The sequence below is a fragment of the Saccopteryx bilineata genome, chromosome 2, assembly GCF_036850765.1.
Source record: "Saccopteryx bilineata isolate mSacBil1 chromosome 2, mSacBil1_pri_phased_curated, whole genome shotgun sequence".
In the NCBI taxonomy this organism is placed as follows: Eukaryota; Metazoa; Chordata; class Mammalia; order Chiroptera; family Emballonuridae; genus Saccopteryx; species Saccopteryx bilineata.
The window spans coordinates 172,712,299-172,734,266 of NC_089491.1; the positions used below are offsets into that span (position 1 = coordinate 172,712,299).

Consider the following 21,968-nt stretch of genomic DNA (forward strand, 5'->3'; position numbering starts at 1 on the left):
CGGGCGGGAGAGGGCGCAGGCTGCGGCTGCTCTGGCTGCTGCCTCTGCTGGTCTGGGAGGGGGACGGGGCGGAGCGGCCCGCTTTCAACCCCGCGCACCCTCCGACCCCGGAAGCACTAACCGCCCCGGGGGCCAGCGAGGCGACTGAGTCGTCCAAACCATCCCACGCAATACGGACGACCTCCCAATAGCCTAGAGCGGCTCCGTGGATAGCGTCGGCACCAGTGAGACAACAGCTGATAGCACATGGCGAAGTCTATGATAGAGCGGTAGCATAGGGGCAGGACGGAAACTAGTGGCCCCTAGTGGCCTGTTTGGAAAGTCAAGGCGTAAGTGGAGAGAGAGCTGGTAGTCGCCATGGATAAAGGAGACGAAGGGAGAAAGAGATGGCTGAGGACATCCATCTGAGATGAAAAGAAATGAGAAAGTCTCGGTAATCTATGGTGATACTCAAAAACATAAAAAGAAAAAAGTGAATTTGCCACATTGGAGGTAACTTTTACGCCAACTCCTTACTTGGAAAGTTGCTACTTAAAAGGAAAAATTTAAGCGTTTACCCTCTTTCTTGGAAGACCTGAAATTCATTCTTAGTCGATAAGGGAAAATTTTTAAAAAGAGTTTAACCTAAAAAACGAAAGCAAGTTCTATCTATTAAATGTTCATGAAATGAAAGAGTTAGAAAACCACCAATCAGTTCTGCAACCTAAAATGAAATAACTGATTTAGGCAAGTGTTATAAATCACCAAAACTTTTAAGCAAAAGATTGTTGGGGAACAAGATATTATCATGGTGCCAAATATGATGCCAAATCACCACACGGTTTATCTGCAAGAAGCACAGAAAGGGGGGGGGGGATCTTTAATTTAAAATGGAGTGACCTGCCCTGGTTGGTTAGAACATCATCCCAGCCTAACCTGTGGTGGCACAGTGGATAAAGCGTCAACCTGGAAACACTGAGGTTGCCGGTTCAAAACCCTGGCTTGCCTGGTCAAGGCACATATGGGAGTTGATGCTTCCTGCTCCTCCCCCTTTCTCTCTCTCTCTCTCTCTCTTCCCCTCTCCTCTCTAAAATAAAAAAAAAAATTAAAAAAAAAATTAAAAATAAAAAAAAGAACATCATCCCAAAGTGCCAAAGATGCTGATTCCATCCCTGGCCAGGGCACATGCAGAAACAGATGTGTGTTCCTGTGTGTGTCTCTTGCCTCTCTCTCAAGTCAATAAATACATTTTTTTTAAATAAAATAATCCTGCCTGAACAGACGGTGGCACACTGGATAGAGCATCAGACCCAAGTTCAAAACCCCGAAGTCACCAGCTTGAGCACAGGCTCACTAGCTTGAGCGAGGGGTCACTCACGCCCCGGTCAAGGCTCATATGAGAAAGCAATCACTAAACAACTTAAGGAGCTGCAACGAAGAATTGATGCTTCTCATCTCTCTCCCTTTCTGTCTGTCCCTATCTGCCCCTCTCTCTCTGACTCTCTCTCTGTCTCTGTCAAAAATATTGAAATAAAATAAAATAGCCCTTGCTTGGGTAGCTCGACTGGTTAGAGCAGGGGTAGTCAACCTTTTTATACCTATCGCTGACATTTTTTTTTTTTTTACAGAGAGAGAGAGAGAGAGAGAGAGAGAGAGAGGGATAGACAGAGACAGACATTAGTTTTTCGTTGTGCATTGCAACACCTTAATTGTTCATTGATTGCTTTCTCATACATGCCTTGACCGTGGGGCTACAGCAGACCAAGTAACTCCTGCTTGAGCCAGCAACCTTGGGCTCAAGCTGGTGAGTTTTTGCTCAAACCAGATGAGCCCTCACTTAAGCTGGCGACCTCGGGGTCTCGAACCTGGGTCTTCCGCATCCCAGTCCGATGCTCTGAGCCACTGCCAGGTCAGGCAAGGTGACCAACTTTTTTACAATGAAAAGGAGGACAAAAGTAAATTGAAGAAAACAATATTGTAAATAAAAGAAACATTTTATTCATTGCAACAATAATATACTATAATATGATAAATGCATAATAAAAACATTTGTAGCCTGACCTGTGGTGGCGCAGTGGATAAAGCGTCGACATGAAATGCTGAGGTCGCCGGTTCGAAACCCTGCATTTCCCTGGTCAAGGCACATATGGGAGTTGATGCTTCCTGCTCCTCCCTCCCCCCTCTCCCCTCTCTAAAATGAATAAATTTTTTAAAAAAAGAAAAAAATTGTAATATTTTATATTGTAATTATGCTTATATGCCTATTAATTTTTCATAATAATTGTAAGAAAAAAGTACTCATTTAGATACAAATACATCACATCACATGCAATGGATCGACTCTGCATCAATCAAATACAGACATTTACAGATTAGTCTTCCAATATCAATAATGAGGATATGTAGGAGAACACTTTTCGAGGGAGGATGGAACTTACAAAAGAAGGACTGTCCTCCCTAAAGGAGGATGACTGGTCACCTTAATAATGTGGTCCTTGATGAGATGCAGTAAGAAGTTCATAGCACCCTGGCTGGTTGGCTCAGTGGTAGAGCGTCGGCCTGGCGTGTGGAAGTCCCGGGTTCGATTCCCGGCCAGGGCACACAGGAGAAGCACCCATCTGCTTCTCCACCCCTCCCCCTTTCCTTCCCCTCTGTCTCTCTCTTCCCCTCCCGCAGCCGAGGCTCCATTGGAGCAAAGATGGCCTGGGCGCTGGGGATGGCTCCACAGCCACTGCCTCAGGCGCTAGAGTGGCTCTGGTTGCAAAAGAGCAACGCCCTGGATGGGCAGAGCGTCGCCCCCTGGTGGGCGTGCCAGGTGGATCCCGGTTGGGCGCATGCGGGAGTCTGTCTGACTGCCTCTCCGTTTCCAGCTTCAGAAAAAAAAAAAAAAGAAGTTTGTAGCATCATCTATTAGGTATTCTTGTCAAAGTGTTTTTTCGTTGTTGTTGCTTTATTAAGTGAGGCAGGGAGGCAGAGCCAGACTCTCATATAAGTCCGGACCAAGATCTACCCGGCAAGCCCCTACTGGACAATGCTCTGACCATCTGGGACCACTGCTCTGTTGCTTAGCAACCAAGCTATTTTTAGCACCTGAGGCAAGGCCATGGAGAAATCCTCAGTGCCTGGGGCCAGTGCGTTTGAACTAATCAAGCCATGGCTGCAGGAGAGAGAGAGAGAGAGAAGGGAGAGGGGGAGGGCTGGAGAAGCAGATGATTGCTTCTCCTGTGTGCCCTGACCAAGAATCAAATCTGGGATATCCACATGCCAGACCAACACTCTACCACTGAGCCAGGGCAAAGTGTTTACTCTCTTTTTTTGTTTTTGGTGACAGAGACAGAGGTACAGATAGGGTCAGATAAATAGGGTAAGAGATGAGAAGCATCAATTCTTCGTTGCGGCTCATTATCTGTTCATTGATTGCTTTCTCAAATGTGCCTTGCCCGGGGAGCTACAGCAGACCGAGTGGCCCCTTGCTCAAGTCAGCAACTCTGCGCTCAAGCCGGATGAGCCCACGCTCAAGCCAGTGACCTGGGGTTTTGAACCTGGGTCCTCTGTGTCCCAGTCTGATGCTCTACCCACTGCGCAACTACCTGGTCAAGCCAAAGTGTTTAATCTTAATCTAATCAAACCTTTAGACCTAATTTGCAATTGCAGAATGTTTACATGGGATAAAGGAACAATTTAAACACATCACACTACCCCTGGCTGGGTAGCTCAGTTGGTTACAACATTGTCCTGTAGCCCAGAGGTTGCTGGTTCAATCCCTGGTCAAGCTACCTAGACGAGGAACAGATCAATGTTCCTGTCTCTGTCTCTATCTCCATTTCTCTATCAATAAAATAAATACAGTACAATAAAAGGAGGGAATATCACACTATAAGGAGATAATCAGCAAATCCAGAATGTGGAACATTATACAAAACAACTAGACTGGTCTCTTCAAAAATGCAATGTTGTAGAAAAAAAAAACAACAAGGAGGAAAAGGAAGGAAGGAGAATGAGACATTTATTTATTTGTTTGTTTGTTTATTATCAGAGAGACGGAAAAAGAGTAGGGAGGAGTGAGAACATCAGCTCATAGTAGTTGCTTTCCATATGTACCTTGACCAGGAAAGCCCAGGGTTTTGAACCAGCAACCTAAGCATTCCAGGTGGACACTTTACCCACTGTGCCACTACAGGTCAGGCAGATTATTAATGCCTTTTAAATTTCTTGTTCTCACCTGACCTGTGGTGGCACAGTGGATAAAGTGTCGACCTAGAACACTGAGGTTCCTGGTTCGAAACCCTGGACTTTCCTGGTCAAGGCACATATGGAAAGCAACCAATACACAATTAAAGTTGTTCCACCAGGAAGCACCTATGAGTTCATACTTCTTGCTCTCCTCCCTCTGTAAAATCAATAAACAAAATCTTAAACAACAAAAAAGAGAAGAGCCCTGGCTGAGTTGTTCAGTGGATAAAGCCTTGTCCCATCACACCAAGATCGCAGGTTCGATCACTGGTCAGGACATGTACAAGAAACAATTAATGACTACACAACCAAGTGGAACAACAACTTGATGCTTCTCTCTCAATCTCTCTCTCTCTCTCTCTCTCTCTCTCTCTCCCCCCTCTCCCTTTCAATTGACGGAAAAATTAAAAAAAAAAACAAAGAAAAAGGCCCTGGCTGGTTGGCTCAGTGGTGGAGTGTCGGCCTGGCGTGCACGAGTCCCAGGTTCGATTCCCAGCCAGGGCACACAGGAGAAGCACCCATCTGCTTCTCCACCCCTCTATCCGGACAGATAGAGTCTATCTATCTCTGTCCTTTCACTTCGAATAGAAGAAATAAAAAGCAAACTAAGGAGCAGGCTTACTGTGAGGCTTGGACTGAAGGTCACATTAATCTCAAGATTTTACAATTGGTTCATTTATTGGCTCTCAAGAGTTCCGGAAACTAGGGTGCAAGTGAGTGGGTATGTAGCTATCCATGAAATCATCTCTAATGTGGAGGAAAAACAAAGATCAAATTAAAAGTTGATAAAATGTCCTGGCTGGTTGGCTCAGCAGTGGAGTGTTGGCCTAGCGTGTGGAAGTTCAGGGTTCAATTCCCGCAGCCATGGCTCATTCGAGTAACTTGGCCTTGGGTGCTGAGAATGACACCATAGCCTCGCCTCAGGCACTAAAATAGCTCGGTTGCCAAGCAACAGAGCAACAGCCCCGGATGGGCAGAGCATCACCCCATAGTGGGCTTGCCAGGTGGGTCCCAGCTGGGGTGCATGTGGGAGTCTGTCTCTCTGCCTCCCTGCATCTCAAAAATAAAAAAAGATAAAATGACATCATTCTTTTCTAACAGTAACATGACTACTATTGGGGCTGGCCTCCAGTTGCAACTAGCTTTGAAAGAGAAATATGGAATGATAATAGCTGTTAATTTTATGAATCCCTATGTTCTTCTCAGAAGGGGAACCAATCTAGTGAAGTGAATGAACTTGCTTAGGGCCACAAGGCAACATGATATATAAAGATGATTCCAAAGGCAGCATACTAAAGACTCATCCCATGACTGGCAGTCCCCAAAACTAAAATTTCAGTTTGTTTAGATCTCATGGGTTTCCCATCCTTTCCCATTCTCAATTGTGTGCATGTCTTGTTATACTTAGTTTCTAGTATGAAAAGAATGGCATGGACACAGGGTGGTAAGGGCATAGATAAAAACATTTGAGACCCTGGCCGGTTGGCTCAGCAGTAGAGTGACAACCCAGTGTGTGGAAGTCCTGGGTTTGATTCCCAATCAGGGCACACAGGAGAAGCGCCCACCTGCTTCTCCACCTTTCCCCTTCTCCTTCCTCTCTGTCTCTCTCTTCCCCTCCCACAGCCAAGGCTCCATTGGAGCAAAGTTGGCCTGGGTGCTGAGGACAGCTCCATGGCCTTCGCCTCAGACACTAGAATGGCTCCAGCCACAACGGAGCAACTCCCCAGCTGGGCAGAGAGAGCATCACCCCCTGGTGGGCATGCCAGGTGGATCCCGGTCGGGCGCATGCAGGAGTCTGTCTGTCTGCCTCCCTGCTTCTAACTTTGGAAAAATACAAAACAAACAAACAAAAAACATTTGAGAACCATCATCTTGAGAGTCCTTTTTTTTTAAGTTAGGGGAGGGGAAATAGAGAGACAAACTCCCACATGTTCCCTGACCAGGATCCACCTGGCAACCCATCTGGGATGGATGCTGGAATCCACTAAGCTATCCTCAGCACCCAGGCTGACATTCAAACCAATTGAGCCACTAGTTGTGACAGGGGAAGAGAAAAGGGGGAGAGGGAGGGGAAGAGAAGCAGATGGTCACTTCTCATGTGTGCCCTGACCAGGGATAGAACCTGAGGCATCCACACACTGGGCCGATGCTCTATCCATTGAGCCAACCAACCAGAGCCATCTTGAGAGTCTTAAACTGATGTACAAAACAGAGGGCATAAATCCAATGCTGTCAGGAGCCAGGAAAGTAATGTAATTGGGAGAAGCTGGCCTAAAGAAAAGCAACAGGCGCCTCACCTGTGGTGGCGCAGTGGATAAAGCGTCGACCTGGAATGCTGAGGTTGCTGGTTCGAAACCATGCACTTGTCTGGTCAAGGCACATATGGGAGTTGATGCTTCCTGCTCCTCCCCCCTTTCTCTCTCTCTCTCTCTCTCTCTCTCTCTCTCACTCCCTCTCTACTCTAAAAAATGAATAAATAAAATATACATAAATAAATAAATTAAAAGAAAAGCAACAGGAAATTAAAGGGATGAGAAGACTGGAAAGTACAGGACCAATCTATATGGAATGACCACTACTCAGGACCATATTTCTGCCTTTAGAAATGTGGGCCACTGTTGCTAGTTTCCAGCTTGAAATCTGAACCTTTATTGAAAATATCTGCTATTTAACACAGAATGGTCCCACCAAAAAAAAAAAAGTTTCTGTAGAATTGTGCATCTGGAGTGACCAGGTGGTGGTGCAGTGGATAGAGCCTTCACCTGGGACACTGAGAATCCAGGTTCAAAACCACAAGGTTGCCAGCTTGAGTGTGGGATGATAGAAATGACCCCATGTTCACTGGCTTGAGCCCAAGGTCAATGGCTCCGCTGGAGCTCCCCCACCCCCACGATCAAGGCACATATGAGAAAGCAATCAACGAACAACTAAGGTGCTACAGCTATGAGTTGATGTTTCTCATCTCTCTCCCTTCCTGTCTGTCTCTCTCTCTCTCGCTAAAAAAACAACTGTGCACCTGAAACCTGTATAATTTTGTTAACCAGTGTCACCCCAATAAATTCTTATTTATTATTATTGTTATTATTTTATTCAGTGAGATGAGGGGAGGCAGAGACAGACTCCCACATGCTCCCAGACTGAGATCCATCCAGCAAGCCCACTAAGGGTGATACTCTGTCCATCTGGGGTGTTGCTCCATTGCTCAACAACCAAGCTCTTCTTCATGCCGAGGCAGAGGCCATGGAGTCATCCTCAGTGCTTGGGGCCAACTTGCTCCAATCGAGCCATGGCTGCAGGAAGGGAAGAGAGAGAAAAAAAAAGGGAGAGGAAAAGGGATGGAGAAGCAGATGGGTGCATCTCCTGTGTGCCTAGAATGGAACTCGAGATATCCATATGCCTGGCTGATGCTCTACCACTGAGCCAACCAGGCAGGGCCAATACATTCAATTTAAGAAACAATTCTCAGCCTGACCTGTGGTGGTGCCATGGATAGAGCATCAACACAGAACGCTGAGGTTGCCAGTTCAAAACCCCGGGCTCATCTGGTCAAGACACGTACAAGAAGCCACAGTGGCCTGACAGGCGGTGGCGCAGTGGATAGAGCATCAGACTGGGATGCGGAGGACCCAGGTTCAAAACCCCAAGGTCACTGGCTTGAGCAAGGGGTCACTTGGTCTGCTGTAGCCCCCCAGTCAAGGCACATATGAGAAAGCAATCAATAAACAACTAAGGAGCTGCAATGAAGAATTGAAGCTTCTCATCTGTCTCTCCCTGTTTGTCAGTCCCTATCTGTCCCTCTCTCTGATTCTCTGTCTTTGTCAAAAAAATAAAAACAAACAACAAAAAAAGAAGCAATATTGAACAACTAAAGTGAAGTACAGGTTGATCCTCCTCATTGTCTCTTGCTCTTTCTCTCCTCTCTCTCCCCCTTCTCTCTAAAAATCAATAAATAACAATTTTTAAAACAAAAATATAGGCCCTGGCTGGTTGGCTCAGTGGTAGAGCGTCCGCCTGGCGTGCAGGAGTCCCGGGTTCGATTCCCGGCCAGGGCACACAGGAGAAGCGCCCATCTGCTTCTCCACCCCTCCCCCTCTCCTTCCTCTCTGTCTCTCTCTTCCCCTCCCGCAGCCAAGGCTCCATTGGAGCAAAGATGGCCCAGGCGCTGGGGATGGCTCTGTGGCCTCTGCCTCAGGCGCTAGAATGGCTCTGGATGCAGCAGAGCGACGCCCCAGAGGGGCAGAACATCGCCCCTTGGTGGGCATGCCAGGTGGATCCCGGTCGAGCACATGCGGGAGTCTGTCTGACTGCCTCCCCGTTTCCAGCTTCGGAAAAATGAAAAAAAAAAGAAAAAATATATATATAAAAATTCGCATAGTCGGTTATAGTCATGGGCATCCAATTTTTAACCTCTGGCAAACATATATGTACCAAAATGTTCACTATAGCAGTTAGGTGTATAGCAAAACTGGAAGCAATCTAAAATTCCAGCAATAAAAGATTGGTTGAATAAATTGAACGCGGTTAAAACAATGTTAGCTACATAATGTACACACAGATACGGAATCAATTCCAAGATAGATAATTAAATGAGAAAATGTCAGGTTCAAAAGAGGCTTGTATTATGCTCCCATTTGATATTGGGGTAGGGGGAGGAACAGTGTGAGGTAGAAATAAAAAAGGCAGGGTGACCCTGACCAGGCAAGGGCGCAGTGGATAGAGCATCAGACTGAGATGTGGAGGATCCATGTTCGAGACCCCGAGGTCGCCAGCTTAAGCGCGGGCTCATCTGGTTTGAGCAAAGCTCACCAGCTTGGACCCAAGGTTGCTGGCTCAAGCAAGAGGTTACTCGGTCTGCTGTAGCCCCACGGTCAAGGCACATATGAGAAAGCAATCAATGAACAACTAAAGTGCCACAATGAAAAACTGATGATTGATGCTTCTCATCTCTCTCCATTCTTGTCTGTCTGTCCCTATCTATCCCTCTCTCTGACTCTCTCTCTGTCTCTGTAAAAAAAAAAAAAAAAAAAAAAAGGTAGGGACTTAACTATGCATCATATAGCTCTGGAAGTTTACAAAAGAATCTGATAAACCTGGCTGCCTTTGGTAGGAAGCCAAAAATCTTAGATGAGAAGAAAACCTTTTTACTGAACAGTCTTTTTTATTTTATTTTATTTTTTTACAGAGACAGAGAGAGTCAGAGTGAGGGACAGACAGGGACAAACAGACAGGAACGAAGAGATGAGAAGCATCAATCATTAGTTTTTCGTTGTGCATTGAAATACCTTAGTTGTTCATTGATTGCTTTCTCACATGTGCCTTGACCGTGGGCCTTCAGCAGACCGAGTAACCCCTTGCTTGAGCTAGCAACCTTGGGTCCAAGCTGGTGAGTTTTTGCTCAAACCAGATGAGCCCACGCTCAAGCTGGCGACCTCGGGGTCTCGAACCTGGGTCCTTGGCATCCCAGTCCAACGCTCTATCCACTGCGCCTGGTCAGGCGTTCATTAGCTTCTTAAAAGCTGAAAGTTAAGACATGTACTTGGGAGGAAATTGTAACATTTTAAAGACTGTTCAGCCTGAAAAGGCGGTGGTGCAGTGGATAGAGTGTTGGACTAGGATGCGGAGGACTCAGGTTCGAGACCCCAAGGTCGCCAGCTTGAATGCGGGTTCATCTGGCTTGAGTAAAAAAGCTCACCAGCTTGAACCCAAGGTCACTGGCTTGAGCAAGGGGTTATCGGTCTGCTGAAGGCCCATAGTCAAGGCACATATGAGAGAGCAATCAATGAACAACTAAGGCGTTGCAACAAAAAACTGATGATTAATGCTTCTCATCTTTCTCCTTTCCTGTCTTTCTGTCCCTATCTATCCCTCTCTCTGATTCTCTCTGTCCCTATAAAAAAAAAAAGTAACATGAAAATGTTTTTTTAAATATTTTATTTTCCTTTTTTATTTTATTTATTCATTTTTAGAGAGGAGAGAGAGAGAGAGACAGAGAGGGAGAGAGAGGAGAGAGAGAAGGGGGAGGAGCAGGAAGCATCAACTCCCATATGTGCCTTGACCAGGCAAGCCCAGGGTTTCGAACCGGCAACCTCAGCATTTCCAGGTCGACGCTTTATCCACTGCGCCACCACAGGTCAGGCAAAAATGTTTTTTAATGTCAGAATAAATTTAATGTTGTCGTATCTATTTTGTTTAATTACCACAAAAGCATACTTGACTTTATATTTTTTTCTTTAATATTTGACTTAATTATTATAACATATTTCTCAGAAATTTGTATATACTATGCCTACAATTATTTGTAGGATTTTATTTTATTTCTATTTATTTATTTTTCTTTACAGGGACAGAGAGAGAGAGTCAGAGAGAGGGATAGATAGGGACAGACAGACAGGAACGGAGAGAGAGATGAGAAGCATCAATTATCAGTTTTTCGTTGCAACACCTTAGTTGTTCATTGATTGCTTTTTCATATGTGCCTTGACCAGGGGGCTACAGCAGAATGAGTGACCCCTTGCTCGAGCCAGCGACCTTGGGTCCAAGCTGGTGAGCTTTTGCTCAAACCAGATGAGCCCACGCTCAAGCTGGCAACCTCAGGGTCTCGAACTTGGGTCTTCTGCATCCCAGTCCGATGCTCTATCCACTGTGCCACCGCCTGGTCAGGCTGAACAGTCTTTAAAATGTTACAATTTCCTCCCAAGTACATGTCTTAACTTTCAGCTTTTAAGAAGCTAATGAACGCCTGACCAGGCGCAGTGGATAGAGCATTGGACTAGGATGCCAAGGACCCAGGTTCGAGACCCCGAAGTCGCCAGCTTGAGTGCGGGCTCAACTGGTTTGAGCAAAAAAAGTTCACCAGCTTGTACCCAAGGTCACTGGCTCGAGCAAGGGGTTATTTGGTCTGTTGAAGGCCCACGGTCAAGGCACAAATGAGAAAGCAATCAATGAACAACTAAGGTGTTGCAATGTGCAACGAAAAACTAATGATTGATGCTTCTCATCATTCCGTTCCTGTCTGTCTGTCCCTGTCTATCCCTCTCTGACTCTCTCTCTGTTCTGAAAAAAACAACAAAAAAAACCAACCCCCCCAAAAAAACAAAAAAACAAAATTAAAAACCATTAAAAAAAAAAAAAAGCTAATGAACTGCTGAGAAACAATAGTAACAAAACAACAGCAAGGTGCTCTGTATATGGCCTAGAAATGCCAGGAAGGGGAGATGTGCTTTCTCCACCATCAGAGGAGAGAAAATCAGTGGATTTCCCCAATCATTTCTGTTTTTCTTTGTATTTTCCCCTTCTAATTGTCTCTTGTTATTTGTGGTTAGTTTGTTAACATCTATTTCTCCCCTTTGTTTTTTTTAATTTTGAACTTTTTTAAAAAATCTATTCCTTTGTTTTTAGAGAAGAAAGAGAGAGAGAGAGAGAGAAGGGGGGAGGAGCAGGAAGCATCAACTCCCATATGTGCCTTGACCGGACAAGCCCAGGATCTTAAACTGGCGACCTCAGCGTTCCAGGTCAATGCTCTGTCCACTGTACCACCACAGTCAGGTCAACATCTATTTCTCTTCACCTCACAGTTCCCCTGTGCCTAAATCTCCCTTCTCCTCCTCAAATAAGAACTGATAAATAAATGAAAACAGAGTGTGGCTGGAAAGAAACATTAGAATGGTGCCAAATCCAAGACACTGGAAAAGCAGGCCTTAGTCTAGAAATTCTTTTTTATTTTTATTTATTCATTTTAGAGAGGAGGGAGGGAGGGAGGGAGAGAGAGAGAGAGAGAGAGAGAGAGAGAGAAAGGGGGGAGGAGCAGGAAACATCAACTCCCATATATGCCTTGACCAGACAAGTGCAGGGTTTTGAACCGGTGACCTCAGTGCACCACCAGAGGTCAGGCAGTCTAGAAATTCTTTTTTTTTTTTTTTTTAATATATATATATATTTTTTTATTGATTGGTTTTTTAGAGAGAGAGGAGTGAGAGAGAGAGAGACAGAGAGAGAGAGAAGGGGGAGGAGCAGGAAGCACCAACTCCCACACGTGCCTTGACCAGGCAAGCCCAAGGTTCTGAACTGGCGACCTCAGTGTTTCAGGTCGACGCTCTATCCCACTGCACCACCACAGGTCAGGCTAGAAATTCTTAATAAAATTAGAAGCTAGCCTGACTAGGCAGTGGTGCAGTGGATAGAGTGTGGGAATGGGACACGGAGGACCCAGGTTCGAAACACTGAGGCTTGCCAGCTTGAGCCCAAGGTTGCTGGCTTGAGCAAGGGGTCACTCGGTCGGCTGTAGCCCCCCCCACCTCTGTCAAGGCACACATGAGGAAGCAATCAATGAACAACTAAGGTGCCACAACAAAGAATTGATGCTTCTCATCTCTCTCCCTTCCTATCTGTCCCTCTCTCTCTTTGTCTGTCTCTCACACACACACACACACACACACACACAAAATTAGAAGCTAACTAAAATATATAGATCTCAAGTGTTTATTTCATATAACCTGCCCCCACTGGGACAAGTCATAGACTGAACCTGGCCAGTGGTTCAGTGGATAGAGCCAACTAAAAACATTCCTTCTCGCCTGACCTGTGGTGGTGCAGTGGATAAAGCTTCGACCTGGAACACTGAGGTCACCGGTTCGAAACCTTGGGCTTGCTTGGTCAAGGCACATATGGGAGTTGATGCTTACTGCTCCTCCCCCCTTCTCTCTCTATCTCTCTCTCTCTCACTCCTCTCTCTCTAAAAATCAATAAATAAAATATTTAAAAATAAATAAATAAAAACATTCCTTCTCTGTTCTTCGAGCCTCTCAATCCCCAAGCCCTGTGGACGACACCTCAGAAAAGTTTCTCAAGTCCACTCCCTTCTTTAGCCCATTTCCCCCACTTCAGCCTCATTTCCTCCCGCTTTCAGGCTCCTGAATGGGAACTCAGGCTCAGGAACTCCTGAACTTTCATCCTAACCTTTTTACAACTCTATGCCTCCGTAAAACTACTTCTTCTGTCTGAAATCCACTGGGTTAAGAGCACAGACTCGAGCCACATTGTCTGATTTCAAATTCTAATAAGTTCTATCTACAAAATTATAATAAGGCCCTGGCCGGTTGGCTCAGTGGTAGAGCATCGGCCTGGCATGCAGGAGTCTCGGGTTTGATTGCCGGCCAGGGCACACAGGAGAAGTGCCCATCTTCTTCCCCACCCCTCCCCCTCTCCTTCCTCTCTGTCTCTCTCTTCCCCTCCTGCAGCCAAGGCTCCATTGGATCAAAGTTGGCCCAGGCGCTGAGGATGGCTCTATGGCCTCTACCTCAGGCGCTAGAATGGCCCTGGTTGCAATAGAGCAACGCCCCAGATGGGCAGAGCATCGCCCCCTGGTGGGCATGCCAGGTGGATCCCGGTCGGGCGCATGCAGGAGTCTGTCTGCCTCCTCGTTTCCAACTTCAGAAAAATACAAAAAAAAAAAAAATTATAATAGTACCTAACTTACAGCATTGCTATGACAATTACACAAGTTATGAATGTAAAGCACTCAAGGCCTGGCATATAATGTTCAGTGTTAGCTGATGTTATTTACTAACTGAAAAACTCCTATCATCCTGAGGCCCAGACTTAGCTCATTTTCCCAGTGGCACTGCCACTCCTTCTTTTGCTCCACCAGTTTGATCTATGTCTCTATTGTGGTCCTTTTTACCATATTATAACCTATTCAGATATTCACCTGTCTGTCTGCTCTGTTAGATCTTGCAGGTGATAAAGAGCAGGGACTCTTATGCACCTTTGTAGATTCAGCACCCAGAACACAGAATATCCTTAATAAACAATTTGCCAGAAAATCATTCTGAGACACTTGTGATTCTCAAATATACCATAGAGCTTTCTCACTCTACCTAAGCACATTCCTTTCCCAGCTCCTCTTCACACTCAAGGCCCAAGAGGTAGTTGAAATATCACTTTTCCTGTAAAGTCATCTTTTTTTTTTATCACAATCACTTTATTTCATATTAGTTTCCTATTGCTGATATAACATATTACCATACATTTGTGGGTTACACCACCACAAATTTATTCCCTTACAACTCTGGAGGTTAGAAGTCTGAAAAGAGTGTCATGGGGCTAATATCAAAGTGTTAGAAGGGCTGTGTTCCTTCTGGAGAATTGAGAATCTGTGCCCTTGCCTTTTCCAGCTTTGCATTCCTTTGCTGTTGGTTCCATTTCATCTTCAAAGCCAACAATGACCTGTCAAGTTTCTCTCACATTAAATGTCTCTGACCTATGAAGTCATCATGACTCCACCTTCCCTTCCAAGTTATTTCTAGGTTTATATCCCTCTGGCATTTTGTAGCATCTCCACGTTTTTGTTTTTTATTCATTATTTTAGCAAGAGAGTGAGAGAGAGCCAGAGACAGGAATATAGATCTGTTCCTGTATGTGCCCTGACTGGGGATTGAACTGGCAACCTTTGTACTTTAGGATGATGCTCTAATCAACTGAGCCATCTAGCCAGGGCATGTAGTATCTTTTTTCTTTTTTTTTTTTTTTTTTTTTGTATTTTTCTGAAGCTAGAAACGGGGAGAGACAGTCAGACAGACTCCCGCATGCGCCGGACCGGGATCCACCCGGCACGCCCACCAGGGGCGATGCTCTGCCCCTCCAGGGCATTGCTCTGCCATGACCAGAGCCACTCCAGCGCCTGGGGCAGAGGCTAAGGAGCCATCCCCAGCGCCTGGGCCATCTTTGCTCCAATGGAGCCTTGGCTGCAGGAGGGGAAGAGAGAGACAGAGAGGAAGGAGGGGGGGTGGAGAAGCAAATGGGCGCTTCTCCTGTGTGCCCTGGCCAGGAATCGAACCCGGGTCCCCGGCACGCCAGGCCGACGCTCCACCTCTGAGCCAACCGGCCAGGGCCTAGTATCTATCTCTATTAATGAGTCCTCTTAGATGTCCTTTTCTTCTACTAAATAGATCTTTGAGAACTTGATGTGTTGTAAATGTGTAGTACCATGCATGGCACACAGTGAATCAGCAGCTCTAGATTCCAGCCGTGCATAGAATCACTCACATAATTTTTTTTTTTTTGTATTTTTTTTCTGAAGTTGGAAACAGGGAGGCAGTCAGACAGACTCCCGCATGCGCCCGACCGGGATCCACCAGGCATGCCCACCAGGGGCTGATGCTCTGGCCATCTGGGGCATTGCTCTGTTGCAACCAGAGCTATTCTAGCGCCTGAGGCAGAGGCCACATAGAGCCATCCTCAGTGCCCAGGCCAACTTTGCTCCAGTGGAGCCTTGGCTGCGGGAGGGGAAGAGAGAGACAGACAGGAAGGAGAGGGGGAGGGGTGGAGAAGCAGATGGGCGCCTCTCCTGTGTGCCCTTGCTGGGAATTAAACCCGGGACTCCTGCATGCCAGGCTGACACTCTACCACTGAGCCAACCGGCCAGGGCCTACTCACATAATTTCTTAAAAATACTGATTTGGGCCCTGGTCAGTGGTTCAGTGAATAGTGTCAGCCTGGCATATGGACATCCCAGGTTCAATTCCTCATCAGGGCACACAAGAAAAATGACCACCTGCTTCTCTCCCCCTCCCTCTCCCCCTTCTCTCCCGCTTCCGTTCCTGCAGCCAGTGGCTAGATTGGTTTAAGCATCAGCCAGGGGCACGGAGGATGGGTTGGTTGGTCCTAGCAGTCAGCCTCAGGTGCTAAAAATGGATCATACATTGCCTTGTGGATCCTGGTCGGGGCACATGCAAGAATCTGTCTCACTATCTCCCCTCCTCTCACTAGAAAAAAAAAAGAAAAAATTGCTGATTTGTAGAACTCTACACTTAAAGAGTCTTATTCAATAGATTTGGGGCAAAGTCATAAATTATTGATAGCTGATGGGCAGCCAGGGTTGAGAAACTTAGTATAAGTTTAGCAAAAACTTACGTTAAAGACCTATATCCAGCCTGACCAGGCAGTGGTGCAGTGGATAGAGCGTCGGACTGGAATGCAGAGGACCCGGGTTCAAGACCCCAAGATCTCCATCTTGAGCGCGGGCTCATCTGGTTAGAGCAAAAAGCCCACCAGCTTGAACCCAAGGTCGCTGGCTCCAGCAAGGGGTTACTCAGTCTGCTGAAGGCCCGCGGTCAAGGCACATATGAGAAAGCAATCAATGAACAACTAAGGTGTCGCAATGTGCAACGAAAAACTAATGATTGATGCTTCTCATCTCTCTCCGTTCCTGTCTGTCCCTCTCTCTGACTCACTCTTTGTCTCTGTAAAAAAATAAACAAATAAAAAATTTTAAAAGACCTATATCCATTCATTAAAAGGAAAAGAATAAAGACTCGTTCCACTCAGCCTGAACCAATTCTGAAGTTTTCTACTTAAGAAACATAGAGCCTGACCAGGCGGTGGCGTTGGATAGAGCGTCAGACTGGGATGCTGAGGACCCAGCTTTGAGACCCCAAGGTCACCAGCTTGAGCGCGGGCTCATATGGTTTGAGCAAAAGCTCACCAGCTTGGACCCAAGGTTGCTGGCTCAAGCAAGGGGTTACTCAGTCTGCTGAAAGGCCCATGGTCAAGGCACGTATGAGAAAGCAATCAATGAACAACTAAGGTGTCGCAATGCGCAACGAAAAACTAATGATTGATGCTTCTCATCTCCTGAGTCAATTCTGAAGTTTTCCACTTAAGAAACATAGAGCCTGACCAGGTGGTGGCGCAGTGGATAGAGCGTTGGACTGGAATGCTGAGGATCCAGGTTTGAGACTCCGAGGTCGCCAGCTTGAGCGCGGGCTCATCTGGTTTGAGCAAAAGCTCATCAACTTGGACCCAAGGTCGCTGGCTCAAGCAAGAGGTTACTCGGTCTGCTAAAAGGCCCGTGGTCAAGGCACATATGAGAAAGCAATCAATGAACTAAGGTGTCGCAACGCGCAACAAAAAACTAATGATTGATGCTGCTCATCTCTCTGTTCCTGTCTGTCCGTGTCTATCCCTCTCTCTGACTTTCTCTCTGTCTCTGTTAAAAAAAAAAAAAAAAAAAAAAAAAGAAACATAGAGACAGTATGGTAACTTGCTCACTGATGCTCTGGTTCCTCACTATAAAATTAATTCACTTTAAAGCTGTGGAAGGGCAACAAAAGTAGTAGAATATGCTGGGCACAAGCAAGGTAATGGCACAGGTAATGACCAGGATAAAAAGCTTTATTTGGACTGAGAGTTGGAGAATGAAGGAAGGACCTGAGAAAGCATACTGAGCTAAGGAGTAGAGATTAGGTTCCAAAATGGCAATCATCAACAAATGGACTCTACTTCCCAACAGACCAGCAGTTAGTGCACTCAATTAAAGACATGTTGGGAAATGTATTTGCTATTAAATCACCCAAGTGCGCCACAATTACAAAAAAGGTAGTTTTTTCTTTGGTCGCCCCCCATAATTAAGTTTCCAAAACACCTCCCAACCATAAATATTACAAAAGAAAGTAAAAAAGAAAATCACATTTCTAGATCTTAGACTTGTCTTCAGCATTTAGCTCAAAGATTCCACCATCTTCAAAAAATAGTTCTGTAAAACTCATCAGCTAAAAGTTCTGTCCAACAGAGAAGATGTCCAAAGTTCTGTCCACAGAGAAAATGGCCTTTGCTAGGCCAGGGCACACAGGAGAGGCGCCCAAATGTTTTCCCATTTCCCCTAATCAGTTAGGGCTGAACAGCAGCGTGAGGCTCAGATTAAGGGGGAGAGAGGGAGAGGGATACAAGGGCTAATTTCCCCCAGTGCAAGATGGCATCAGAAGCTTGATGGGAGAGCAGAACTGGAGAGACTTGAAGGAAGGGTCCAGACCCTGCATTCAGTCAGAGTCACTCCTGGAAGAGGAGGAGGAGGAGGAGGAGGAGGAGGAGGAATGCTGCAAGGGGAAAGGGGAAAGGAGATACCATCAGAACCAAATGACATTTGATCACTCCATATGACATTCTTTGGTGCCTTATCCCTCCACCCAGGTACATAAGAAGGTCAAAAGTCTTAAACCAGACTATCCTTTAAATAGCAAAAGCAAGGATTTCCTTCAGTGGTGAAGATAAAGAAATATATTAAACCATCCTAATTCAAGCACAAAATTTAACATATAGCATTTTTTTTAACATATAGCATTTAGAGCAAGTTATTCCAACTTTCTTTACTAGAGCCAGTGCCTAGGCAAGGAATAAATTATAGGCACATGTATGTATAGTATAGTGCTAGGGAACAGGTGCTACCTTATAAATGCTTACTGGTTGGCTGTTTGGAAAGTTCCTAGCGGCTATGATTCTAAAAACAGTGAATAGAAACATCAGCTGTGTGTTCATCTATCTCTACTTTTTCCCAAGCCTCAACTGGGAGACAGTGAAGAAGGTGGGAGAGAAAGCTGTAGACTCCTAGTTGAGGTTCTTCACAGGCATGCTCCCATTAACAACTGTCATTAAAAACATTTTGAGTCTCTCCAGGGTAATTTCTCCTCCATTCAATCTCATCTTTCCCTCTCAGACTTCTACCAAAGATCCAGAACCAGGAATTGGGGCCCAAAGCCATAAGGCAAATACTAAGCAGTAACATGTTAATCGAGGCCTCCTCAAGTTCCAGGTTGGTTCAATATTTGCATCGTTATCCAGAGAGCTACTTTTACCCTTGCTAAATAACACTCCTCTAGGATGAAGATACTTAGCCTTAGGGCTGAGCATGAACCTTAGGCTCTGTTTGAGACTAAGAATTACTTGTCCTCAATTTCTCTACTGGGTGGCAAGGCAAAAAGGACCATGTAATTAACACAGCACCCTGAAGGAGAGAAAGGAACTCCAAGAATTAGGGCCAGATTATATCTATTAATTATCATATAAGACTTTGTTTTGTCCTGAGGTCGCCAGCTTGAGCATAAGCTCACCAGCTTGAGCATGGGATCACAGACATGAAGTCACTGGTTTGAAGCCCAAGGTCGCTGCCTTGAGCAAGGGGTCACTGGCTCAGCTGGAGCCCCCTGGTCAAGGTACATATGAGAAAGCAATCAGTGAACAACTAAGGTGCCACACAATGAATTGATGCTTCTTGTCTCTCTCCGTTCCTGTCTCTCTTTTACAAAAAAAAAAAAAAAAAAGACTTTGTTTTGTCAAAAGACTGACCCTATTAATGGACATTTTGACTACATCACTGTGTATGTCCAATTTGTTAAAACATACATTTGGGAGTGAGGGAGAGAGGCAAAAATTCTGAGAAAAGCAGACAAGAAGGGCTTTTCATTCTGACATCCACTCTAATGCCTAGACCTTCACAGATTGACAGGCCAATTAGCATACTTTTTTTTTTTAAGATTATCAGAGTCTCCCTGTGGGAACCCTTTATAAAGAGGAAGAACCATCCAGCTGAGCAACACACGCTCTGCCCAATGGCCGCAGGCTATGAATCCCTCTTGGCCATCCCCTCTTTGCCTAGTCTCTCTGAGGGGGGACCCCTTCCAGCCAAGCTCCAGAGGGCACTGACCTTGCCATGCCTGTGGTGGTTGTGCACCTTTTTATGAGCTTTCTTCATTTTCTTCTGCATCTTCTTGTCCATCACCATTCCTGGTCCTACCATGCCAGGAGCCAAAGGATTCACAGGAGGCATGCCAGGGGCAGGTGCTGGGTATGGAGGGGGATAGGGACCTGATGGTTGGCATCCTGGATACACTGGTTGTGGCACAGGATAAGGGGGCCCAACTGGGGGGAAAGCTGGATTCCCCTGGGGAACTCCTGGGGGAGTGGGAAAGGGTCCTGGAGGAAAGGCAGGATTCACAGGTGGTGGATGGGCAGGATTCGAACCTCCAGGGTACCCAACATTGGGAGGATAGGGATTTGGCCCTGGTTGTCCTGGTGAAAGAAGCAAAGAATAAATTAAGATTAGAATTGCCCAGAGCCTCTGACAACAAATAACAAAAAGAGGGGGATTCAGTTTCTCACTCAGTACTTACAGGGAAATGGAAAAGTGAGGAAGGAGAATGGAGGATATGGGAAACAAACTCACACAGGAGGGAGAAAAGGTCACATCCTCCTCAGGCTTGGGGAGAGAGAGAGACTGTGAACTTTGTGTGTGTGTGTCAAAGACAGAGTCAGAGAGAGGGACGGATAGGGACAGACAGACAGGAAGGGAGAGAGATAAGAAACATCAATTCTTCGTTGCGGCTCCTTAGTTGTTCATTGATTGATTTCTCATATATGCCTTGACGGGGGGGGGGGGGGGGGGGGGCAGCTATAGCAGACCAAGTGACCCCTTGCTCAAGCCAGCGACTTTAGGCTCAAGCTGGTGAGCCTTGCTCAAACCAGTTGAGCCCGCGCTCAAGCTGGCGACCTCGGGGTCTCAAACCTGGGTCCTCCACATCCCAGTCCGAGGCTCTATCCACTATCCACTGTGCCACTGCCTGGTCAAGTGAGACTGTGAACTTTAAGGACAGATGAGGGCATGGGTCAGTTATGATCTAAGAGCTTGTTTTGCTGATGAGGGGTGGAGGAAAAACACAGAAACTTCCTGTTGTTAGGCCCATTTCAAGAGGGGTTGGGGTGAGAGAAGGGATTACCCCAAACACCCACCGGAATTGGGGTTCCACATCGTCAGGTGTTTCCTCCAGCCTGAGGAGAAAGAAATTAAATAAAATAGTTGATGGCCCAGAGGTGAGCGGGGACCGAGCTCCACTCCAACGCCTCCAGCTCTACAGTAGGCTTAACAACTACCACGACATACATGTTTCTTTCCACCCGTTCCTTCGCCCACAATACCTATTTTATTCCTAATTCCCTAAGCACAGGAACGTAAATTCCCAGAGCTGCTCCACCCTCCGCTACCTCTGGTCGCAGCTGGAGGTTTTTAACTCCAGAAGATAGGGGCAGGCAGAGTACGCGAATCTCACTATCCTCATCACTCACCTTCTTTTCTATGACTGAGTCCGTGACTTTAACCACCCACAAATTAAGGAAGGATTTTAAACAACTTTACTAACCCCGAGGAGGGGGACAGGGGACAATGCCCCTATCTCAGGCTGAGAGAATGACCCTCCTCGAGCCCAAACCAGGGAAATGTAGGCGAAACCAGGAAAGTGGCTCAGGAAAGATCCTCAAACGCTTATAAATGCAGACACAACCCCTTGCGCATTAAAGAGGGCAAATGGACCTCCCAGCTGCGAAGGGAACCTTGACCCGGGAACAGGAAAAAGGAATTTGGGGGATCCAGACAATCCGTCACCTTTACACCAGCATCTGAACTCGACCTGTCCTCTTCAGTCTCCGCTCTCACTTCCTGCTCACCCCTTCCCACCCTACCTCCCAACCCGCCTCTGCTGCCACCTTATTGGTAATTATGTGGTCATTTAGCATTATGATTGGAGAACATACTCATCAATCATTCTAGTTCCTGCAAGGATAGGAGGTAACAGTTGGGGTAGGGGCGGAGCCGGGCCCCTCAGGGCGAGGTGGGTGCGGAGGAGCCCGCGGCCGGAAATCTCTGCGTGTGGGAAATTTCGGAGAGAGACGGGTTAGGAGAGGGCCGATCTCGTTGCTGGGCAAAGCCTCTAAAATAACGAAGAGAAATTCAGCATTTGCGCTCTAAGCTTCCCTTTCAGTGGGTGCCACACCTTATAATTTGAATACAATACACCGTGACAAATGTTTTAACACAGATATATACAGTGCGCTTTAGGGGCGTGGAGGAAGCTTCTGAGTTTCAGTCCTGAGCCTCAATATTGCCACCTCCCTCCTAGCCTCCGTGGAAACTAAAAAACATTCTTGCCGGAAAT

General features: G+C 46.2%; 1 protein-coding gene across 2 annotated transcripts; it reads right to left on the reverse strand.

Annotated features, from left to right (window-relative positions):
* Positions 1–6,338: 6,338 nt before the first annotated feature.
* PRR13 (proline rich 13) lies at positions 6,339–21,500 on the reverse strand. Of its 2 annotated transcripts, XM_066258591.1 has the most exons (5): positions 21,419–21,500; positions 20,770–20,808; positions 20,005–20,052; positions 19,688–19,824; positions 6,339–7,502 (listed from the first exon to the last, which is right to left on the reverse strand). In XM_066258591.1, exons 2-5 carry the CDS (start codon positions 20,786–20,788, stop codon positions 7,434–7,436), a joined length of 273 nt encoding a protein of 90 aa, XP_066114688.1. In that variant the 5' UTR covers positions 20,789–20,808; positions 21,419–21,500; the 3' UTR covers positions 6,339–7,433. The 2 variants fall into 2 exon arrangements, with proteins under 2 accessions (XP_066114688.1, XP_066114687.1); XM_066258590.1 differs by lacking the exon at positions 6,339–7,502 and adding an exon at positions 17,362–18,083 and having other exon boundaries at positions 19,688–20,052.
* Between the last annotated feature and the right edge of the window lie 468 nt (positions 21,501–21,968).